This window comes from Enoplosus armatus, chromosome 8 (assembly GCF_043641665.1).
Source record: "Enoplosus armatus isolate fEnoArm2 chromosome 8, fEnoArm2.hap1, whole genome shotgun sequence".
In the NCBI taxonomy this organism is placed as follows: domain Eukaryota; kingdom Metazoa; phylum Chordata; class Actinopteri; order Centrarchiformes; family Enoplosidae; genus Enoplosus; species Enoplosus armatus.
Window position 1 is genome coordinate 7,756,385 of NC_092187.1, and position 25,099 is coordinate 7,781,483.

General features: G+C 44.2%; 1 protein-coding gene across 1 annotated transcript in view; it reads left to right on the plus strand.

Annotated features, from left to right (window-relative positions):
• The first annotated feature begins 2,425 nt into the window (after positions 1 to 2,425).
• celsr3 (cadherin, EGF LAG seven-pass G-type receptor 3) overlaps positions 2,426 to 25,099 on the plus strand; it is a 95,497-nt gene continuing 72,823 nt past the window's right edge. Inside the window, exons 1-2 of the mRNA XM_070910225.1 lie at positions 2,426 to 3,597; positions 3,709 to 8,156. Coding sequence (XP_070766326.1) covers positions 2,426 to 3,597; positions 3,709 to 8,156 — 5,620 coding nt within the window. The remainder of the gene's footprint in view (positions 3,598 to 3,708; positions 8,157 to 25,099) is intronic.

Below are 25,099 nucleotides of genomic sequence, written 5' to 3' on the forward strand. Positions count from 1 at the left end.
TTGATCACACCTCAACTTAGTTGGACATGGACAGCGCAATAAAATCCTTCCTTTTTCACAGTAAATAACATGCTAAAACAATATATAGATAATGGCTAAAATAATTATTGTGGTGAACACTGTTGTATATGACAATAAGGTTGGATATCATTACAAAGTTTTTGATACTAAAGAGCTGATACAGTAACTGAGTTTCTGTACCAAAACCAAAATAATACTTACTTTGATATATTTAGGAATATCAAGAATAAAGTAAGTAAGTTCGTAAAGTTTATTTATAAAGCACATTCAAACAGAGCTTAAGCTGACCAAATGGACATATAAACATGCTTTATATACAAAACCCCTTTTGTCATCTAACTAAAGAAGCCAACGGTTTCAAATGTTAAATGTCTACAAACAGGCAGCCAAAATAAAATATTTGTCTGAATTATGATTTTAAACAAGGAACTATCTGATCAAATAATAAGTGATCATTTCTGATACGACAGGCACGTTTTGGTACCAAAAAAGGACGGAGGTTCAATACTCTTCAATACTCAGCAGTAGACAGTCACCCCCCACACATATGACACTTACACCTGACCAAGCCTTACCCAGATTTAAGCCTGATCCTAATATTTAGGACTGGGGTTAGCTGGGCCAAACCCTACATATCTGAACGGAAGAAACCATAGAAATCACTAACACACACTCACTGAGACACCCAATAACAGACACACGCACAGGAGACTGAGGGAACAGCAAGAGCACGGGAGGGACGTTCGGTCACGCAGCGCCGGGGCTCACATTTGGCTGCTCCTCAGCTTCTCTGGCCGCTGATGCACGGAGCCCCCGACTGTCAGGCCTTGTGTATCTCCTCCCATCAGCCACAGGAAGGAATCATATTCAATTCCAGCCGTGTCATTAGAAAAACCATACACCACCCAGCCGGCATTATAAATTGGTATCGAATGGGGAGATGGTGAGTGAATGTCGGAGGAAATTTGTAGCCTACATATTTGCATAATGTGATTTTTTTTCCAACAAGTATCAGGAAATGGATCTGCCCATTTAGTCATGCGCAAATGAGTGTTAAATTAGGATGATTGCTGGATGGCGCTCATGTTTTACTAAAATTAATCACCCAAATGCTACAATACATTTGGTTACAACTACAGCAAATACGTGAATCCCTATGGGACTATTTTAACCTATAAATTATACTATATTTATACATTTATCCTACCACAGAAAAAACATTATTCACAATGAAGTCACTGAACTGACATTTCTATGGAAGGTTCGTGTGTGTGTGTGTGTGTGTGTGTGTGTGTGAATTACTCATCGGTGATGATACGGGAGATGACGTCACTTTTACAAGAACTAACCGGATGAGTTTACCTCACTGGACTGGGATATAGATACTGTGTGCAGCTTGACGAGGATGATATCACAAAACAGCAGTAAATAAGCGAAACTGGAGCTAATTTATGAAAATAAATAAAATATCATATTATAGGCTATCATAATAGACTTAAGTGCTTTGTCACAATAGAGTGTACTACATACTTGATATCCCTCCCCCGTTTGCAAAAGTTTCTAGGGATTGCTTTTCTACAATTCATTCAAAAGCCACCCCACTGTTGCAACACTCAGAATCTCATTTTAAGGAATCACTGCTGGGTTTGTCTGTGTGTAACCCCGGTAAAGGGTGACCTGCAGGGCTATTTGTTAAGGTGATGATTGTTCAGATGATACGGTGATGACGGTGTGATTGTGTAAGATACAGGCTATTTCCTCTTCTTACTCCAGTTGTGGATATGGCTGCCGCCGCGGGTGCTGTGTAACAGTCCTGCGCACCGGAGCCAACCATTATGAGAGAGGAAAGGAGCGAGAGAGAGCGAGAGAGAGAGAGAGAGCAATAGGGGGAGGGGTAAAGAAAGGAGAGAGGAGGAGAGTGTGACTGTGTGTGTGGATGGATGGATTGCCTACCACCAGGCTGTGCCGCCACTGCTAGAAGAGCGCGCACATACAGACACGCACACACACACACACACACACACACACACACACACACGCACACACATACACAGAGGGGTAGTGTGTGAGCCAGTCAGTCAGTCGGTGTGAGTGTGTAAGCCATGTTGGATGTGAATGAACGGGAGGAGAGATGCTGCTGCCGCGCCGCTCCTAACTGTCAGCCCTCCAGCTCCACGGACCACAGCGGGTAGATGCCAACTCTCCAGGCCGACGGAGAGACGGGGGAGCCTGGGGGAAGGTGTCGGGCGGTGCCGGCGGTCCGGGAACTGGCCACCTAGCCGGGACGAAGGAGAGAGAGAAGTAACGGGGAGAGGAGTGGACGCACTCGACAGAGAAAGAGAGAGAATAGGCAGAGGTGGAAGAGGGAGAAAGGAGGGGAGAGACAGAGAAAGGAAGAGACTAAATGGCTGCACCGCTACCGGGCTTCACCCCGCTCCTGCACTGGTCTCTGGCACTCCACCTGCTTCTCCTCGGCCCTTTGTTCGCCCTCACCCCGGGGACGGTGAATACAGGAGGGGCTTCCAACCGATGGACCCCGGGCCTCTACTACCAAGACGCCGGTAAAGTGAGCCAGCAGCAACAGCAGCAGCAGCAGCAGTGCGAGGGAGCAGGGGAGTCGCCGCGGGGCAGCTGGAATCTACGCCCAAGCAGGTGGACCGTAGAGCGGATACAGACAGAAGGATGCTCTGGAGTGCAGCGCGCAGGGGGGACGCTGGGAGGATATCCCCAGGATGGGGCGAGGGGGACACGGGAGGAGAGACTGAAAGGAGTCGGGACGTTTTGGAGGAGTGGAAACGGCCCTCCGGCACCATCACCTCCTCCTCTCCACCCAGGTATTAGGAGCAGGTCGGGCTCTGATGGCGTCGGCGTAGGACAGGGACTGGAGAGAGGGAGACTGAGGAGGAAGGGCGTTGTTTCTCCTCCCGCTTCACCTGCTTTCACCTCCTCGCCGGTTCAAAACGGCAAAAAACGGGCAGTACAAAGGACTAGAGCGTGCGCGCAACGGTGGCCGGCTTCGAGGCCACACCTCGCTAAACGTGGCGCCGCCAGAGCCTTTGTGCACGCCTCTGGCCTGTGCAGGGCACCCGGAAGTGGAGAAAGGAGACGGGGAGAGGTGTGGGAGAGGGCTCCTGAGGTGGCACCCGGGCATCTCTGCTGGCCAAGCCCCGACAAACCAGCCCTCTCCCCGGCAAATTACCCCTCACCTGGCCCCTTGCCAACCGGTTGCTCTTGTTGCATTCATGCTCTTTCTGGATACAATTCGCCACACAGTGAGGCTTCAAACTACACCTTCAAATCTCACCCCCCTTTCACCCTCAATTCGGACTGTATCCAGAGATCAAAATTGGACTACAGCTGTCATTTTTCAACTTGTAATTCCTCCAAGACCGGCTACACAGATCAAATTCAGTCGCATCCAGTTTACAGGAACAGCAAAAACAACAAGGCTTGGGGAGCTGATGGGGGCTCAGCCAGCGTGGACAGGAGGGCTGGTAATTGTTCTCATTTGGGCAGGCACAATGTTATCGATCCCAGTAGCATTAGAGAGGGGGGTGATGATAGCTGCTCGACTGGGTGCAGTGGGAGCAGGGAGAGGGAGAGTGGGGCGACGAGAGGGGGAGATAGGGGGGAAGGGAAGGAAGCGTACAGATGTAGCGCACCGGCAGTGATTAACCCCAGTACCAGGGCGCACCTAGATTGTTGTGGACCCCCTGTCCCTGATGCGAAAGCAAGGTTTTACCACGCCAGAATTATGGATAAGGGGAGGGAAAGGGATGAGAGGAGAGAGGGAAGGGATGGAAATGGAGGAGGGGTGAACCAAGGCAACAAACACGTTAATTTATCTAATTATCCGGATAATGATTTGGCTTTTCCGATTCTGACGCTCCTTTCTACGGCTGATAATGAGCCTCGGCAGGGGAAATCAACACCAGCAACCAGAAGGCAGAGCAGTCAAACCCGGGGAGAAAACAGGGAGGTTCCTGGTGGTTGCTTTGGTTGTTTGGACAGAGTAGAAATGGGGGATGGATATTTAGCCGAGTTTATGGTCCCGGAGGGAGGCATAGCTCAGAGGAATCTCCCCATCCAAGCTCCCCCCAGCAGCATCACAGAGACGCCCGGCCAACGTTTTCCGTCCAGCAAAAGCGCAATTCTCGAAATCAAATCAACATGTTCTGGCCCGGTGCTTAATACGCCCCCTCAAACACAAGCTGGCGATTATTCAGAAAGTGTGAAACTATCCAAACCGCTCCGTCTATCTGTTGAAGAAGTAAACGCAACTTCAGAGACAGACTCTGCCGGTGACTCAGACTTTTTCTCGCCTGCTAAGTTTCCTGTTACACCTCCCGGTATTGTGTCAGCCGCGTCTCGCTCTGCAACAGCATTCAGAGCACATATTCACACTCAGCCTGATCGCGCCACAGAAAAACAGCTCTCGCTTTTCTCGGAAATTAACCTGACCACATGGCAGGATGACTCCGCACGTTCGCTTCACTCACCCTCCGCGGAGGACGTGATTTCAGCACGATGGACAGCTCCCCTGGACTCTCAGCGCCTGTTTTTGTGGCGCACATTCAACACCAACAGTAATAACAACAACGAAGAGGAGGGAAGCAAGGAGGTGAATGGATATAGTCATGAATCTGAAAAAGAAAACTCGCAGTGGCATGGTCAGACACAGCAGCAGCAAGACCTGTGGGAGAGCGCACTGCGAGAGATGGTCCAAGCAGGGTGCGCTGACAGCATATCCCCCGACTGTGCAGCCACCGAGCGGGGGGACCGTGCACACATGCAATTAAAATCTGGTAAGCAAGTGCCATTAGAGCCCGAAGGTGTCAGACAGTCAGATAGGCGGCAGATGGGGGCCGAGGGAGAAAGGGAGAGGGATGCAGAGAGGGAGGGAGAGGGCTTGGAGGGGTCCGCCGCTGTTGCTGTTGGGGGAGGGAAATTACAGGTGGGGGTGGGCGAGAGAGAGGCGCGGCTGACGAGAGGGAGAGAACCAGGGGGAGAAGAGAAAGAAGAGGAGGAGTGGGAGAGGGAAAAGGGAATAACAAAGGCAAGCCAGGCAGTGGAGAGAGAGGTAGAGGGAGGGAAGGGTCAGGATGGGGGCAGCAGCACCACCACCATCACACAGCCAGATAGCAAGAGAGGAATGGATGAAAGCCATGAGGGAGGAGAGGGGGATGAGAGGGAGGTGGAAGGGGAGAAGGGGGAAGAGGAGGAGGAGAGGCACAGTACAAGGGGAGAGAGGAGTCTGGAACGACTGATAATAGTGGCAGATGATTACACCTCACAGGGAGAAAGGGAGAGGAAGATTTTGATGCCGTGGCCTCGCTCTCGACGTGCAGCCAACAGGCATCCCCATTTCTCCCAGTACAACTACCAAGTACAAGTAGCTGAGAACCAGCCACCCGGCACCTCAGTCATTGTCATGACCGCCTCAGACCCAGATGCAGGAGATGCAGGCAGGGTGAGCTACACAATGGCCCCGCTGATGAACAGTCGATCATCTGACTACTTCCACATCCACCCAGACACCGGTCTCATCACCACCACTCAGATTCTAGACAGAGAACACATGGATTTGCATTACTTCCGGATCACTGCCACTGATTATGGTTCTTCTCGCCTATCCGGCACCACAATGGTGGCCATTACTGTTGCAGACCGGAATGACCATTCTCCTATATTTGAGCAGACAGAGTACAGGGAAACGATCAGGGAGAACGTAGAGGAGGGGTATCCCATCTTACAGCTGCGAGCGACAGACTTAGACTCCCCATCCAATGCCAATATCCGTTACCGCTTTGTCGGTGATACGGCTGCAATGGCACGAGCGGCCTTTGAGATTGACCCACGCTCTGGCCTCATTACAACCCGTGGAGCAGTGGACCGGGAAACAAACGAGCACTACACTCTCCAGGTGGAGGCCAGCGACCAGGGGAAGGAACCGGGGCCACGCTCTGCCACTGTTAAAGTCTTCATCACTGTTCTGGATGAAAATGACAATGTGCCACAGTTCAGTGAAAAGCGCTATGTGGTAGCAGTGAAGGAGGATGTGCGGCCTCACTCTGAGATCCTCCGTGTGAGTGCCACAGACCGGGACAAGGACAGTAACGCTGCCGTTCACTATAATATCATCAGTGGTAACAGCCGTGGACAGTTTTCTATTGACAGCGTCACTGGGGAGATCCAGGTTGTGGCACCGCTAGACTTTGAGGCCGAACGGGAGTATACACTCCGTGTTCGTGCTCAGGACAATGGCCGTCCACCTCTCTCCAACAACACCGGTATTGTCAGTGTACAGGTGACGGATGTCAATGACAACCCACCAATCTTTGTCTCCACACCATTCCAGGCGTCTGTGCTTGAGAGTGCCCCAGTTGGTAGTTCCATCCTCCACATCCAGGCCATCGACACTGATTCTGGTGATAATGCCCGCCTGGAGTACAGGTTAACTGGCACCAGCTCTGACACGCCGTTCATTATCAATTCTGCAACCGGCTGGGTCACAGTGAGCTCCATACTTGACCGAGAATCTGTAGAGCACTATTTTTTTGGCGTGGAGGCTAGGGATTACGGCATGCCACCTCTTTCTGCTACAGCGAGTGTTACAATTACAGTGATGGATGTTAATGACAACCGCCCTGAGTTCCTCCAAAAGGAATACTACTCTCGCCTGAATGAGGACGCGGTGGTTGGTACCAGTGTCGTGATTGTCACGGCTGTGGACCGTGACGTCAATAGCGCGGTGACCTATCAGATTACAGGAGGAAACACCAGAAACCGCTTTGCCATCAGCACGGCAGGAGGGGCTGGACTTCTCTCGTTAGCCCTCCCATTAGACTACAAACAGGAGCGGCGTTACGTTCTAACAGTCACTGCTTCAGACCGCACACTCCACGACACCTGTCAGGTGCACATCAACATCACAGATGCCAACACACATCGGCCTGTATTTCAGAGTGCCCACTACTCTGTTAGTGTGAACGAGGACCGACCACCTGGAAGCACTGTAGTGGTGATCAGTGCCACAGATGATGATGTTGGTGAAAATGCTCGAATCACGTACTTCCTCGAGGACAATATCCCACAATTCCGCATTGACACCGCCACAGGGGCTATTACACTCCAGGCAGAGCTTGATTATGAGGACCAGATGACCTACACTTTGGCTATAACAGCTAAAGACAACGGCATACCACAGAAATCAGACACCACATATGTTGAGGTGAACGTGAATGATGTGAACGACAATGCACCTCAGTTCCTCAGCCCCAGATATCAGGGAACAGTAAGCGAAGATGCCCCTCCCTTCACCAGTGTCCTCCAAATCTCAGCCACTGACCGTGATGCACACGCCAATGGTCGCGTTCAGTACACCTTCCAAAACGGTGAGGACGGGGATGGAGACTTTACCATTGAACCTACATCTGGCATTGTCCGAACTGTTCGCCGCTTGGACCGTGAGAGCGTGCCATTCTATGAGCTCACAGCTTATGCCGTAGATCGTGGCGTGCCTCCTCAGCGAACCCCCGTCCACATCCAGGTGACAGTCCTAGATGTGAACGACAATGCCCCTGTCTTCCCTGCTGATGACTTTGAGGTTCTTGTGAAGGAAAATAGCGCAGTGGGCTCTGTGGTAGCCCAGATCACGGCCACTGACCCGGATGAGGGCGCCAATGCTCAGATCATGTACCAAATCGTGGAGGGCAACATCCCTGAGATCTTCCAGATGGACATCTTTTCAGGGGAGCTCACTTCACTCATTGATCTTGACTATGAGACCCGCAATGAGTATGTCATCGTAGTCCAGGCCACCTCAGCACCTCTAGTCAGCCGGGCCACTATCCGCATCCGATTGGTGGACCAGAACGACAACCGGCCCACTCTGCAGGACTTCCAAATTATTTTCAACAACTTTGTGTCCAATCGCTCCAACAGTTTCCCCAGCGGGGTAATTGGGAGGGTACCCGCCCACGACCCCGATGTGTCAGACAGGCTGTACTACACCATCGACAGAGGGAATGAGCTTCACCTGCTGCTCCTGAATCACACCAGTGGAGAGATCCGACTGAGCCGAAAACTGGATAACAACAGGCCGCTGGTGGCTCCCATGCTGATCACCGTCACAGGTAAGAGACCGTGAAGGGAAAAATGGGAGGAGAGGATGGGAGGGAGGGTGTGTGTGTGTGTGTGTGTGTGTGTAGTCAGTTTAGATTTCCCTGTAGCTTTATTCACTGTAACAAATACTGTGAAGATAAGGACTCAGACTCTACAGGTTTAAGTGTGAGTGAAAAAGGGGTGTGATAAGACTGGATGACATTTGGTTGAGCTCTGGGCATTGCTTCTACCTTTTTCTTTTGTCTCTTTCTCTTGACTTTTGTGCATGAAGGAATGAGGAATGAACTTGAACTGAAACACAAGAAGCCCAGCAAGAAAATGTGATTTGTTATCTGTGTCTCAGACATATGCTGCATGTACTAAGTCCCTTAAGGAGAAGGCTCTTGGGAGAAATTGTGTGTTTGTGAGAGCGATTTAGACAGTGAAAGAGCTGTTACTCAATTTAGATTTACCTGAAAGCATATGAGGTTAACAAATAGGAGATTGATGCTTGTTAGCCTAGCAAAGTTTCAAAGTGTGGGAGAGGTGAGAAGAGCATGAGAAAAGGATGACAAGGAGAAAACCACGTGTGATGCTTAGTGTGGCTTTTGTGTGAGAAAAAGTGACAGTACATATCACAGAAGGGAGAAAATGTGAAGAAACAGATTTGATACATATTTGGAGACACTTCTATCTATGTGAGAAAACCGATGGTAATTATTAGTAGGTTTTTCATATCAAATCATATCAAATTTCCAGTCAGTATGTCGCCAGTTTATGAGATATGCTGTTGCAAACAACTGGTGTAAAGCAGGTAATTTATTTTGGGCATGGCAATAAGAACTTTGCTGGTGGAAAAAGAGCTGTGTAGTTATGAGCGGTGATCGGTATCACAGTAAACCTGTTTGATCGACAGGTGATCTGGGATAAGTGCCATCCAAGTTGCCATGGCGATCTTGTAAAATGACAGAAAATCCACTTAGTAGGGAAACAAGGAAGCGGACAATTCCGACCGGCAAAGCCAATTGCTGTCACTTGCTGTTAAATATCCCACGAAATGGTATCAATACTTCCTTAATGTGATATGTTTCCTGAGGAAATAGGACAGTGAGAGTTCAATCTTAAGCGTAAAGCCATTGGCCTATTAGTATGGAGAGAAACACATTTTGATTTTCCAGGATTTTTCTTAACTGACGCGCTTGTTGATCCATTGTGTTGGTGTCACGCACTGAGAAATAATGCTTGTGGCTCTATATTGAATTTATATTTTAAGCTGTTTTGGGGAGATGTCTACAATGATCTATTTTATTGCCATCTAATGGATATATTGATGAGAAATAGTGTCTTTTATTTTAATTTGTTTTTCGATGTATTGTTTTAGTTGGCATTTCCAGGCTTTGGCTTTAAGATAAAGGCTTCCTAAAAGCATTACAGGCTTCTTTGCTGTCAGTGATCAAAGCCAGAAACAGAAGAGGGAAAAAAAGCAGCATTGTTGCTTTGAAGGCCGGGTTAGTGCTGTGTTTGTATTCTGTCAGAAAGCTTTAATGGAGGAGCGCCGGCTTGGGAGTGTGTGTGACCTGCTGCCCTATTTACACTGCTTTTATGTCAGCCTCACTGGTGACGATGCAGGCTTATGCATATTCATTTTGGTGTCATTTTGGATGAGTGAGTGAATGAGTTTAACGTAAGAGTCAAATGAGTGAGCGATAGAGTGAGCGTGCACGAGAGATCAAATGACTGATAGAGTGAGTGAGTGAGAAAGAGAAGCAATGAGTGAGGGAATAAAAGTGAAAGAGACTGAAAGTGAATGAGTGAGTGAGTAGATAAGTGGTTGAGCAAGTGAACAAGTGAGTGGTTGAACTACTGAAAGAGTGAGCGGGCAAATGAGTGAACTAGTGATGTCTTATTGGGAGCAGTGACTGAGTGAATGAGTGAGCTATCAGGCCGACCCAACACGTGTGTGCGTGTGTGCACTATAAACTGTATGTATGTATGTATGCGTGTGCCAACCTTTGTCTCCCTCTGTCTCTTCCAATGTGCATTCAGCTCGGTTGAACCAGACGTGTAGATTCATTCATTTCCAATTTTCTCGCTGTTTCTCTCTCACTATGAAAGTATGTTACTCTCTCTCTCTAACCCCCCCCCCCCCACCGAATCGCTCCAGGATTAGACAGTTATGAGATTATAATGAAACAACAGTCAGCCAGAGTCAGGCTCAGAGCAAAGCTGTCACTTTCATTGTGTGCCGTGTGTTATCTCTGACTACCCGTCCCTCCTCTACTCATCACTTTCTTCCTCTCCTTTATTCTACCCGTCCTTGAATGGATGGATGGATGAATTCTTCTTAGTCATTTATATTCCTTGCACTTCTCTCTCTTCTTTTTCATCATCCTTCTTTCCATTTGTTTCTTTGTCTTTCTGCCTTTTCCCCTCCTTTAGTCCTCTCTCTTCTTCTCCTTCTATCCGTCTCCTCAGTCTTCACCCTGTTTATTATTTTCCCTCCTTCTCTTTCCCCCAACACTTCCCTGTAATCCCCTCATAACTCTCTTGGGCTGTTTCTCTTCCATGGCATATTCTTTTCAACTCTGCTCCTCCTTCCTCCTTTCTGTTTCTTCTCTCCTTATTTCCTTATTTCCAAGTGCCTGAATGTGTTGTGTATTTGTGTGTGTTTCCGCAGGCATGTGCATTTTTTTATGTATATGTGTGTTTGAACAGTGTTTTCTTGTAGCAGAGAGATTTTTTTCAGTGTGTACTTGCTTGTGCATAATTTCAGTTTGCATATGGTAGTCCTGTGCACATGTGTGTGTGTGTGTGTGTGTGTGTGTGTGTGTGTGTGTGTGTACTCTCAGGTGGCTCAAAGCATTGCACTTGAGTGTGTGAATATGTCTTTTCAATGAATAATATCTATGCATGCCAGAGAGTGCTGGGACTACACTCCTGTCTTATTCTGCATTTCTTGCCTTCTTACTTTCTCAGTCTTTCACACTTTCTTCTCTCACATTATCTCTTTGTCTCCTATTTCTATATTCCTCTCTCCTACTCTCTCTCTTCTTTTTCCATATGACAGTCAGTTCCAGACTATTGATTCTCATGATAATTCTCATATTTATGGTGCATAGAGATTAAATGCCGCATCCATGCTTGTGTTGCCAGCAGTTTAAGCACACACACACACACACACACACACACACACACACACACATTGTGTTTACACACATGAAACTGGCTTTAGGGTCATTTGGTCGAGGAAAAAAATAGTTATTTCGGCTTGGCACCCCCAAACAGCATCAGCTCAAGGTGCCCTTCAGAAACGCAACCCCCAACTGCTCTTGTGCCCAGCAGCAAAGACTGTGGTTGTACTGGCGAACTCCCAGTTGTGGATGTGTGTAGCAGCTTGAATGTTGAGCAGGGCTTTGCTGGAAAAGAAAACATGTGCCTAACTGGACTTTCCTGGGTAGATGAAGGTTGAAAAAAGACTCTGTGGTGTGTTATAAAGACTTTGTTTAATTGGCTTTTTTAACAGCAGGCATTTGACATGTGACAGTATGAAAAGCACTAGTTAATAAAATGAACGATGGCTGAACTCCATTTAGCTGCCTCACTGTCAGCGTCCTGGTATTGTGCACTCTGTCTCACTGTCATGACTTACTGGGACACTTGAATAGAACAGAGCCCTTGTTAATGTTTATAACACCTGTGCTTTACCTATTGTTAAAATGTCTGCTGTGATAAAGGCCTATTGGCAGTGAATGCGAAAGTGGTTTGAAAGAAAAACGTATTTGGTGTCAAGACATTTGTCTCAATCTCCTGTTTGGTGTTTGAAAAATACATGAAATACCTCACCTCACCTCACCCTTTAGGTCCACCAGTTGGACACAATTGTGATTTAACCTGTTTGGATCTCTGCTTTCTTGTGTTATCAGAGTGTTGATTGCTGACCCCTGTCATAAGTGAAAAATACTCTTAATTGGTCATCAACCACCTATGTAGCAGTGTTTCTATATATAAGTAGGTTAATGTTAAGTTAAAGCTGCATTTTTGGCCCAAGAGAAGAAGATCTCCACAACACACTCTCTAAGTGTTAGCAAACAGTTGCCAATTTAAACATCCAGTGGATAAGGAGGAACATTAGCATTCATTTGAATGTAGGTCAATTATTCACTCTCATTTTAGCTCTGGTTTGGTGTCCCCGAGGGATGCTAATTGAGATGGGGGTTTTTTCTGACCGATAGCCGACCCTCGTTAACCGATCGTTAACTGTTAACAGACAAGATTAAATTGTAATATTTAGAATGGAGGCATGTCTGTGACCCATTAAAAAATTACCAAGAGGCCTAACACAAATGTTGTTTTTTTGAATGTGCAATAGCAGCACAAACAACAACAGCAGAATATTCACACATCGCAGGCCAACACACATTGAATCCTTCAGCACTGAGAGGTATTTCAAATAGTCCTCAAATAGACCTAAAATAAAATAAATAGGCCAGGCCAATATTCCCATTCCCATTTCCCAGTTTCTGCCCCTTGCTTTTAAACAGGAAGCTCCTCCTCCAGATAAACCAAAAAGGTAGGGAATAATCAATTAAGATAATCAAACAACATTTCACAGTGAAGACAATAAAAACCAATCATTATTGCAACTGTTCCAGCACAGAAATATTAACAATTACAAGTTGTTTATGGAAAGACAATTCCCTGAAACAATTTTAGTGAACAGATTTGGTACAGAGACATTTAACGACAAAATGAACACAAAGGTAAAACCAAAGGTGTTCAACACAAAAAATAAAGCACATACTTAAGAAATGTGTATAATTTGTCATTTTTAAATTTGTCACAAGACGGCGCTTGTATGCATATGTTAATGAATGGAAGTTTAGATGATGTTAAGAATGAAGGCACATCACCAATACATTTACACACTGGTTTACTATATGTCGACAGAAGGTCTGTGCACCATGGATACACTTACAGTAGGTCATTGCACTGATGTTGACCTGAACTCTACCCGTGCATTATGGGTGAGTACGCCGATGTGCATGTATAAGGCAGCTCGAGTACAGCGTGTGTTACTCTCTTGTTTTATTCCTGTTGTTGATGTCATGTCATCATTCCTGTATTCCTGTAATTCTATTATTATTGTCTTCAGTGAAGCAAGAGTACACATTTCAAAACAAAGACATAAGGAAAGAAAAGAGCACTGAACAGTAAATGTCATGAACCAGTTTTAGTGTCATGTTGTGATGAAAACATGGTTTGCCCTCTGAACTCGCAGGAAGCCCTGCATGCTCAGTTTCACCACCAAAACAAAGTGGTTTTATATAATAGACCTTTTGAAAAGCTTTCTGTGTGTGTGTGTGTGTGTGTGTGTGTGTGTGTTTACACCACTCGTCCCCTTCTTGCTCTGTATTGATTTGACTAGTCAGAGATTGGAGAGCCTGCTGCAGCTACAGTTGGAGATGCTTTAATCAGTGGCAATAACGCAAATTCATTTACACACACATTTTACAGGCCAGTGCATTATGGTCACACTCTGCAAGCTGCAATGTTTACTGTGATGTATCTTAAAAACTCAATGTATGCGTTATTAGTTTACAAAATGTACAACCTAATCCAAGTAGTTTTAAACGCACAGATGAATGTAATTTCATGGTGTTTTATCTTTGTACTGTTTCTACACTTTTTACTGTCATTAAAAGCATCACAATTAACAGTGCTACTAGTACTACAATTAATGAGAATATCTGACAGCAGCATCAAAACTACTACTGTTACTATTTCTATTACTGTTAGTGTGACACCTATTACAGCTACAGTGTTACCACTAACACTATTACAACAACCATTAGCTGACTATTAGAACACATTACTGCTATTTAGTCCGTTTTACGGCGGCAACTGGTGCATTTTACTGTCAACTTGAAAAGATTGTTTTGACTACCGCAGCAGTGCAGCCTGTTTCTCTACAAGCTGCTTGAGCAGTCTGAGGTACAGTCCTTCAAATCCTTACTTCTACACAGACTTTTCTTTATTCATGTGTATTTGCAGGTTGCTTGCTGTGTGTCTATTCAGTTCAAATAACTTGCCTTGTTTAATTTCATTTTTTGTCATGTTATTACCATATAATATGGCCACAGACTTTTCAATCTGCCTCGGAGTGAGGCCTTTTGGAACAGCTATAAACACATTTGCCTTCTACTTCCTTTCTTGCATAATCCGATGTTTACTCCTCTGTCTGTGCGACACACCCGATGTGTGCTATGGGCATCATATTATGCAGTTATGGTATGTGTTGCTACATTCATATCGACTTTAAACACACAAGATCTTGAAATATAGCATGAATAAGTGTACAAAATGGGCTCAAACCCACACCATCATGAGCACACAGCTCTTACTACAGCTCACTTAGCAACCACAATGACCTACATATACAGTACATACTGGCCAACCACTATGTAGCAGCCACACTATAGAGAAACTTCTACCAGCCCATTGAAATCCATTAGACGTACTCTCTACATCTACGGCCTGTCGGGGCGCGATGCATCTACCACCTGTCAGGAGCTAAATGGTTCAGAGAAGGTCACACAGTTTTCTCTCTCCTCTGATGGACAGAAACAGATGGCTGGTTTCTCTACTGGATAGTGAAGCATTGTTTACATTTGCGCAAGACTTTGTGGTGCGGGCGAGCTACAAGCGCACACAGAGGCTTTTATGGTCAACGCATTGTTCATTGCAATTTTTTCTGAAACACCGGTTTACTGGTAAACTAGAAGAAGCAGAAGCAAGAAGTCAATGAGTGTTACCAGAGGAACAAACATGGCTACACACACTGCCCTACAGCTCCTCAATGCTATATATTATTTAACCCTCTCGTGAGGCTGATGCTACGGAAATACTCTTCAGCTACTTCCGTATGTCCACGTTTTGATGAGCTGCTGCATCGCATTGAGAGCTGTACAGTGTTTGAAAAAGTGAGTGTGCAAATGTTCACAGTATTAAGAATATGTGCATTGTGTAGAGATAAGCCACAGACACAAACACATGGTTATTTACGCTATTTTGAATATTAACGTTGTAAATCTAAAATGAAAGCAAAACTATACACAAAAGAGCAGCTGTTGTATTTGTGACTGTTTTGGGAAGACCCTCACCACCTCAAGTAACCTCTGTCTGTTCCGGGTTTACATGAGCCTGCATATCTGCTACTCCAAACTGGATTCACTCATAAACTAGATTATGATTTACACAGTGTTACCAGTGTTTCTGACAGAGATGCCGTGTCTGTTTAAAGCTTTCTGCGTAGGGACACTAATCTGATATTGTGCAGTGGGCTTTAGCTCACTGAAGATATCAGGTGGTGGATGTGTTGGGGGGCCATGTGTGTCTGACACTAAAACACCGTCACATAGTTGAGTGCTTGACAATTCAAGGCTTGTGTTAAAAGGAAAGTAGGCTAGCTCCACGGCTTAAGTAAATGGCTTCTGTTATTTTATGCAGATGGATCAAATAATGAACAATGTATTTCTCTTTGAGCCTTATGGAGAGGAATCAGAGTGACCGTTAAACGTACCGATAAGATGTTCTCTTTCATTTTTCCAGGATTTGTTAGATTTGTACTTTTACTCATCGGGGAGCTGCCCTGTACAAATACAGTCCATTTTATGTGCCTCTTTCTCTGTGATAACAATGTGGTTTGAGTGACAGGGTGACTTCTGGGAAATGGTGATAAATAAGGCAACATTATGCACAGGGGAATGCCGTGACAGTGAAAATACAGGCATGGTGGGCTGCTGCCATGAGTGAATATTTTGACAGAAGTTTTCAGGGTGTTGAGAGCATAACAAATTCATGTTCCCTGCTGAGAGATTTGCAGTTGGTCAGGGGAGCCTGTGCGCATGAAATCTGCTGCTCACACCTCTTTTTTGTCACCTACATTTTTTTCTGAGTAGACATAACATATCCACTTAAAACCTTCAAATAATACTAATTTTACTGGAGACAAATAGTGACAAAGCAACAAAGCAACACCCATGCTGTTTTTAAACAATCAACTGATGGAGAAAGGCACAAAACCTGCTATACATATCACAGCTGTATTATGCAGGCTGAATGTGAGATCTGCTCTGAAAGCATAGTCATCCTGCATAATGCATTAAACTCAGGGAAGAAGTTCAAATGAAATGTTCAAACTTTAACCTTTAAAATGGTACAATTAATGTTTGTGATAAAGGCGTGATGATTTTTTAAATGTCACAAACATGGAGAAAATGCATGCCCCCCCCATCTGCCTTTGCTACGCTACAGCACCTTGCAGGAGGTTTTTTGTACTTTGTACTGTTTCTTTATTTGGGAAGGCTGACATTTACATACATTTTGTTTCCCATTAGCAGTCTGAAATTCACATGGCTGGACAAGATTCCAAAAATACCAAATACGAGGCAAAGGACCGAGTAGACCGAGACAACGCCACTAAATGAGGAGAAAACGGCATTAAGACACCAGGACACCATTTACATTTTAATAAAACTAAAATAATACATCTTTGTCCTTTTGAAAAAAACAGCCTAGGACCTGAGGATATTTGTTCAAGTCCCAGTAAAAACTTTATCCACAAGCAAAGCTTATTTTTAGCGTGCCAGTAACAATTGTTTTACAGTCATTTAAAGAAAAAAAGAGGTACAAAACACATTAGATCCCCGAGTGCATCACAGACTCCCAGTTTATTATCCAAAGGCCAGGTCTGCTCACCTTTCAGACATCAAAGAGGCAAAGTCTGAATGGCAAATGGAAATATAAGTGTTCATAAATAGCATTTTAATGATTTGTTTGTGCTGGTCTGAGGCTAAATGAAAATGGGTTCAGTCCAAATCAGCCACCAGGGACGAGTGAGAGGCACAATGCAGGGAAAATGAGCAAAGATCATCAACAGACTGGAACTTCCATGCTATGTTTAGCATTTTATTATCAACAAATCTTTGCCACATTAGCTTTACAACATTAACATGATTACTGTAAACAAACAAGATCACTGCAGAGAAAGAGAGAGAGAATCTGGACAGTATTCCAGCTTCTGTGCTGCACTTTAACTGTGAGACACCGGGCTGATTTGATGGGTCCGTTGAAGTCTGTCGGATTGCTTTTAAGGCTGTAATGCATTGCAACACTGAAAAGAAAGTTCAGGTAAATCAGGGTTTATTTGACATGTAAAAATCAGTGGCTAGAACCTCTAAATTACCAACATAGCCCTCAGTATCCCTCAATGGATCACACAGGCGATGCTCGTCAACTCATAAAGTTGGGAAATAACACGTAACTATTTTAGTTCTACAAGGTATTCGAACTCAGGAGGTCATGATGGACTGGTAAATCACTGAAATAAGGAGAGAAGTTATAAGGACATTCTTTACCATTAATCCGGACTCACCTTCAGTTTTGTTCACGTGGTGCATCACAATCACCCCGGCAGATTTCCTTCATTAGAATTTTTTCACGAGTGTGAACTGTGGAGTGCAGGATAAATGACATGTTTCGCTGTTCGTTTCAACTGCTGCTGCTGTTCATTGGTAGTTAAGTTGTTGCTGCCAGTGTTTATGTTCTCTCTTGCTTTGCGTTGGGACAGGTCTAATTATCCTCAGGTCTTTTTGGATCGGGTCTGACTTTCCATGGGTGCCTTCCTGTGGGTCTGTTTCGGATTGAGTCCAAAATCTTTGGCCCTTGACCATCTCTAACGTGGAAACAATGGTGCCCTGAGATGTCTACTATGACGACATCTCTTCATATGCTCTTCTGTGTCTGAACTACAGACTGTATATAAAGATTGACGACATGACAGCTGTGAAGTGAAGTGAAGCCAAAATGTCTTGATCACCCACTGGTGGCTGGCTGCAGTAAAGGTCAAGTTTGGTTTTGATTAGTTATTTGATGCTATAAAAAGGGGATGTGACGTCATGATTTACAGCTGTTATTGACCATGGTTGCTTGCGATTGGGTCGGGCGGGTGTATGGGCGGGACCTTGACCCCGTGGCTCCACCCCTTGATGGCAGTGGCTGTATCCGGGATATTTTGGCTTCATTTTCGTACAGTGAGAGGAAGTCTATTTTTATATAAAGTCTATGGCCTGAACTAAAAAGTCTGCACAAAAACAAAACAAAACAAAAAACACCATACCACCAGTTGTGCTCATTGCTGAACATCAGTTTTGTTGACGTCCTTAGACTTTGTCTCTCATTTTGCAGTGGTGGCAAATTTAGCCAGAATACAACCACCAGTGAAAGATTAATTTCTCAGTTTCTGTTTCTCAGCTTTTTTCTCCACCATTTTGAGCATGGTTTCCATAATTACCATTCCTCTAAGTTGTGAACATTAATAATTTTGATTAAAACGTTATTCAGAAGTGTGCATTGCGTGATTGGCATACACAAGTTGGCATCACAGGAGGCCTGTGACACACCGCACACACCGTACTGAGCAGACAATTACTGCTGCACTATTACACTGCCCCACAGGAGCAATTGTTTGCAAAATTTTAATTTGGGATCTTTTCAGGCGACAGGAGGCCCTCATGTTGATAGGAGCGATGAAAGCTGCTGCAGACACACCCTGCCTCAGGTGCTGGAGTCGCTGCAATGATTTAGAGAAGAGAGCATTCAGACCACAGTGTTACGCTCCAAAATACCAAATTATTTATCTCAAAAAACAACAGTGTCTCACCGCAGATGAGGTGGAGCCCTGTTTGCTGCGCCTGTGCACAAAAAAGTGTTTATTTTTGCATGAAAAAGTGGTTCTGCTTTAGTTTTTTTTCCTACACAAACAACAACAGATGCAAGATGGAGGATGATGGCTGCTGCTATAAACAGCTGCTAACCGATATCACGTCTGCATGTCACAGAGGTCAGAGGGTGGATTTGTGTTACACTTTGGATTTGCTTATAAATACAAAAGACATGAGGGTGTGTGTAAATGTGAGTCTTTTCAGTGTGTGTGCAAGTTAAGTGTATCTGGTTTAATGTGAAGGATTAGTGCTCTTGTTGTAAAAGGGTGGTTTAAACCATTTTGTTGCTGGGGCTGCTGTGTGTGTGTGTGTGTGTGTGTGTGTGTGTGTGTGTGTGCGCTTTATTTTTTTACTCTGCTCCACTTTGCACTGAGTATAATGAGTGCTCAGACCTCAGGGGTAGAAAGGCTTTAAAAAACAAACAGAGCACAGAAATCAGCTGTCAAGTGTGAGTGTGTCTGTGTTTTGTAATGATGGGTACCCAGTATTGTTAACGCCTGTGTTATTTTGCAGGCCTTAATGTATGGCCTGCTCTGTCTGCAGCTGCCCATTTATTCACTTGTGTGTATTTATTTGTATGTAAAAGCCACTTTGGCTTTTCGTACTTTCTCTCTGGCAGTTGCAGTCATTACTTTTAGGTGACTGTGCATCAGACGGTCCTTTGTGTACTCCGTTAACAACTTCAAACGGTTTTTGTGTGTTTAAAAAGGGCAGCGTTTGTTGAACGGCCACTGCACCTATTTCTTTTCCTGACCTGTGGCGGCTTACACAGCTGAAAACTGCTCACAGCTTTTTGTTACGCAGCGTTTTGAGAATTCAGCCCGCTCATGTCTTTTATGAGGACCTTTTGAGGAATGTGAGCACAGTGGAGAGACGGGAAAAGGCCAAACAAAAGGATGTGACAACACAGTGTGAAATGGGATTTAAACCCATGTGAGTGTGGGTGCATGGACTGTGAGCTAATGGGCTGAAGGCACCATGACAGAGTTTAGTGTGTTTCAGAGTGGCAGTGTACAGCTTTTGTTCAGTCCAAATCCAATTGGACTGTTTTTGGTTTTTGCATGCTAGTTGTATCTTTTTTTCCTTTTAATCCCAAATCCTTATAGTACCAAGAGTGCAGACAGTTTGATTCAGACTCTTAACCATGGCAGTGTCAATGCCATGTGTGAATGACTGAACAATGTTGAGATTTGAACTGCTAACCCGGGCAGAGTTAGCCTTTACTGGCTGAACTACACAGAGCCACTATGAATGATAAAAGAACCAAAAGGGGTATTTTCTGAGAATACTTGTCCCATGATCCCCATTCAAAACAGACTTTGAATCGAGATGAATGCCTATTGGTAAGATATGCACTTTGATTAATTCATGTAAAACTTACTTAACGGATATTCAAGGTTTTCTTCCAACAGTAACACTGGGAGGAATTTGAATACAGGAGACTGAATGCTGTAACTGAAGTGAATACTGACAAGAACAGCTTGCTTTTACTTTTACTGCAAGCTGCACCTCCTGTGAGGCCTCAGGTCTGATGTCTTGTGAATAAATGAAGCATATCTCAATGACGCTCTCAGATAAGTCTGCATCTGAAACAGCAATTGATATGAAAGACTCACCGCACAACAGATGTGTTGTTAAGTGTGTCCCCTTTCCACATTACATACTAATTGTACAGGCTATGGTATGTACTACACACTAGTTGTCACAATTTACTGTTGTTGTGAGCAAGAAATGTACTTTTCCATTTTGTATCAACACAAAATGACACAATAAGCGCACTAAGGGAAGTCAATCAAGCTGCAATAGAACGCCACAGCCAATCAAACTTGACAAAGAGAAAGCTAAATGTTTTTCAGAGATTTCATGTTTTTATCTTTGTCAAGTTGTCTAACCAACAGCTGCGGTTTTCATTTTTTCTACCAGTGTGCGGCTCCTGTTTCCTTTCACGCTGTGGGACAATAGGTTACATCAACAGCACATAAAAACACCGAAACATGTTTTTTTTTTAGACATTTCAAAGCATCTGTGAGTTCTGTGAGGTTTTTAGACAAAATAATGACGCTTTTTTGGCTGCGATAGAGCTTTTTTACTTACATCATTTTGAAGTTAAAGACTTTTCCTTCTCAAACCACCTGTGCAGTATTTCCAAACCTTCTGCTGCTTTACTCTGGGACTTTCTTTTGCTTTCTTCCTCAAAGGAAAATACCAGGGCTCTGCCTTGTGACCTATCCTCCTGCCCTGTGTTGCAGCTTTTTAAACATGTTTCTGGGGCTGTTTTCAGCTCCAGCTGTGGGCTTCTATTGTACGCTACTTTGCAGACTATTTCCGTCTGGATTTCCTGGAAGCGAGCTCGGGATGGTCTGACATTCAAGAAGCTATGAGTGTGCTATTAGTCAGGCTACCTGGCGCAGAGAGATAGCACTGAACTCCCTCAACCCTTTGAAACGCTGGGGACCGTATACCCACAAAGCATCTTAGAGCCGGAGCACTGATCGGAGGCCAGTCTGTCTCTCTCTCACAGCGCATTGATGTTCACGCATCCATGGGACCTCGCCGATGATTGCATGTTGTGATGTTTATTCTTAGAGGCTTTATGCACACCAGCCCCAAGCTCTCCTCCCTCTTTGAAGTGCGGACACACGAAGGGGAAAATGTTGGCTCGAAGCCCACAGGAGCCGTGAAAGATCGCCGAGGCGTCTCCAAGTTGTTATTTACGAAATGCTTTGTTTTCCCGCGGTGCTAAAGATGCCAAAATAACCTTCCATTTGTGGGGTTTTGAGTTTGGAGGTTTATTAATGTTTTATTGTTTCCATGCATGCTAAAGCTGAGTGGCAAGGAGAGAGGGCGATGCATTAGTTATGACTTTCTGGCATATTGGGAAGTTATGGGCAAGATCACCCGTACTCACCTCTCACCAGGATTCAGAAGTAATTCCAAAGGTCCTCCATGTCTCTATATTCCACCGAGATAGGCCGGCTGGATTTGGTTCTGGATATGAAGGGTTTCCATCCAAAATGACACATCAGCCATCTTACAGATGTAATATATATTAAATATATGTTGACCTTAGAATCCTAATTAACCATAGGGATCAAAAGGATAGTAGTTGACTGATGTCCTTGTACACACTGGATTCTCTCTGTTTATTGAGCGTAGGTGATATGTATTCGTCCTTCATATAGAACGTTATTATTCATGAAATGATGCATTTAGGGGCTAATATATTTAGATAAGAAGTGACCAATCCGTAATCTAATTATAAATGTAATTGTTACCTATATAATAATTTCTTCCATTAATAAATGATTGAAGTTATTTTCTATGAGAGGGGGGAATGCACTTTTGGTTCAAAGTTTTACGGTAGGAAGCATTATAATTAGGTTTAGTGTTGGCACGAGATTTCTTGTGAGGTTCCCATGCTGTAACGACAATCCTCAGTAGTAGTAAAATGTAAAAACCTGCCTTATGATTTGGAAAATGGCTTTTATTGGTCTGCAGACGTATTGGTTCTGACTTTTGTGTTTTCAGCAGAACTGTAACCAGCATGTCAGGACATGTACCTGTGTAAAATTTGTAGCTGACCTCAGAGAAGGAGATGGATTAGTCATTGACCCGGGATGACAGAAAGTGGACTGAGTTTGGCAGTCTTAATTGGTTAAATGGCCATTTAGCTTTACCCAATTGTTTTTCTTTTCTATTTCAAGCTTCCAAATGGCTTCACATGTGACGGGATGAGTGAAGAGCCTTGTGCTGATGCAGTTTGGCCAAATTAGCTGGAGTGTAAGCCATGCTGGGAAGCCAAATGAATATATTTTACTGTGCAGGTTTACTGTCAGAATTTAATGGCTGCTTGGGGCAAAAGTACCTCTGAGGCAGATAAAATCACGGTGAAGTTACAAACTGTCAGAGCAAACAGGCACTGATGTTTTGGAGTGCCATTTTTTATTTTACCCTTTTACATGTTTGTTGAGTTGTCAAGTATTCCTGTTTGAACGTCTCTGTTGTCCCTTGTGGGACACTAAGGGGGATTCCTGGGAGCCAGAGACTCAGAGGGAACATTTTCAGTGTGCCTGAAGGAGGAAGTTGTAGTATTTTTTTTCTCATCAGAAAACAGTCAAGCACACAGTCTGCAAGAGGCTAACAAAATACACAACCTTGTTGCAGACGGACTGTGTGAGTATGTGTGTGTGTGCTTGGTGTCTTGGTGAAAACCGATGTTTTTGAAAAGGGAGAGGACATTTTGTCTGATCCTCATTTTTTTTGATGGACTGTCTGAGGGTTAAGACTTAAGACTAAGAGCCATGAGACAGTTAGTAGGGTTTGGGTTAGGTATAGATGAGGTGTAGTTTTGTATATATACAGAATTAGAGTGAATATGTGGATTTGTGATGGATGGTGTGTGAGATTTGATCCTACTCTGTTACATTATCCCAGGTCTTTTCATAGATCCCCTCTCACTTCACTGACAATGGGAGATCAGCGTCAATTACGCCTTTGCATTGTGATCCAGAGGGCTTTTAGCCCCAGAAGAGGAGGTGACATTTAATTCCTTCATCTAATACTGTATTATGTTGGATATGTTATTTTAAAGTCAGACATACTACATTTCTTTAAATTTTAGTTTTATTTGTCTGTCTGTCTGTCTGTACATCTGTTTCTCTGTATGATTCCATTAAAATGTTCCCTGATGATTTTCTGTGGGAGTTTTTCTACTCTGTCCCTTCATGATGTCACTCCCTCCTCTGGCTGTTCATTTATTACAAAGGGCTCTGGATTTTAGTGTGTGTGTGTGTGTGTGTGTGTGTGTGTGTGTGTGTGTGTGTGTGTGTGTGTGTGTGTTAGAGGTCAGTGGGGAGTGAGGCTCCTCATAATCCGGTAATCAAACCAGCTGCCACCCGACCCAACCCCCATCCGTCCACACCTCTCTCTCTTTTCTCTCCATCTCTTCCTCCATTCATTCGGTTTTCCTCTCTGATTTTTTTTGTCTTTATGTTTCTGTCTTGGTCTTTTTCTTATTTCCTTCCTTCTCTAACATTTGATAATTACAAACTCCTCATCTCTCTTTCCTTTTATACCTTTTTTTGCTACCTTCCTTCCTTTCCGTCTTGTTTTTATTCAAGTCAACGCCAAATGAGTAACAAATTGTAAATGAGGGAAATCAATTGATGATTTAATATGGACAAACCATTCAATCGATTCAATATCCTCTCGAATTATATTTTACTACAATATTAGCAAAGGAAATTAAGTGAACATCTATAATCAATCAATTATTTACAGTACTACTTAAGTATTAAATTATTATTGATTCCTATTTGTGAGTTACCATAATTGTAGTGCTCCTTTCTCTCTTTTTTTATTAATCTCTGGTTAAAGGCCCTCATTCCCTTTCACTTCTCTTGTCCTCCTCCATCACCTCCTTTGTTTTTTTCAGTTTTTAATAAACCTGTTTTTCCCTGTGTCAACATCCTCCCTCTGTCTCTTTCACCCCTCACCCTCTGTCCATCGCTGCCATGCTTACTTTCACTCTTTTTCTTTCTTCCTCTCATTTGTTCTTTCTTTCCACCTCTTACCATGCTCTCTTTTTTGCATCAAGACCCCTCATGTATTGTATTCTTACTCTTTCATTCTCTCTGTTTCATCGTCAACCCTGTTTCACCTTCACAACGCCTCGGTGCCGCTGCCTCATGCTGGTGTGGTCATGTGCATTTGTATTCTTTTATAGTTTATTAGCCAGCTTGTTGCGCCAAATTGGTTTACAGTATACAACACAGCCCAGCACTGGCATGTGTTTGTACACAGTGCAGATGAAACGTGTCTGTAGTTGAAACAGATATTGTTCTGTTTGTGTGCGATTCATATGAGTTCATTTTGTGTTGAAATTGTAACCAAAGCTGAATGTGAGGAGTCGGGGGAGATGAGAATGATTTTTCTGCATGAGAGCATACCTCTCCATCTCTATCTCTCCATCTCTCTCTCTCTCTCTCTCTCTCTCTCTCTCTCTCTCTCTCTGTGGCTTATTCAAATACATGGACTTGAACTTCCTGGCTCACAAACAAATGTAGATTTCAGAGGATCCGTTTTTCTTTTTACTTTTACTGGAACGGATGATTAAAGAATTGCATCATCTTCTCTAACAATGGTGAAGTGGATTTCAGAAAATGACCATGACTTTTTAGCACATCTATTCATTC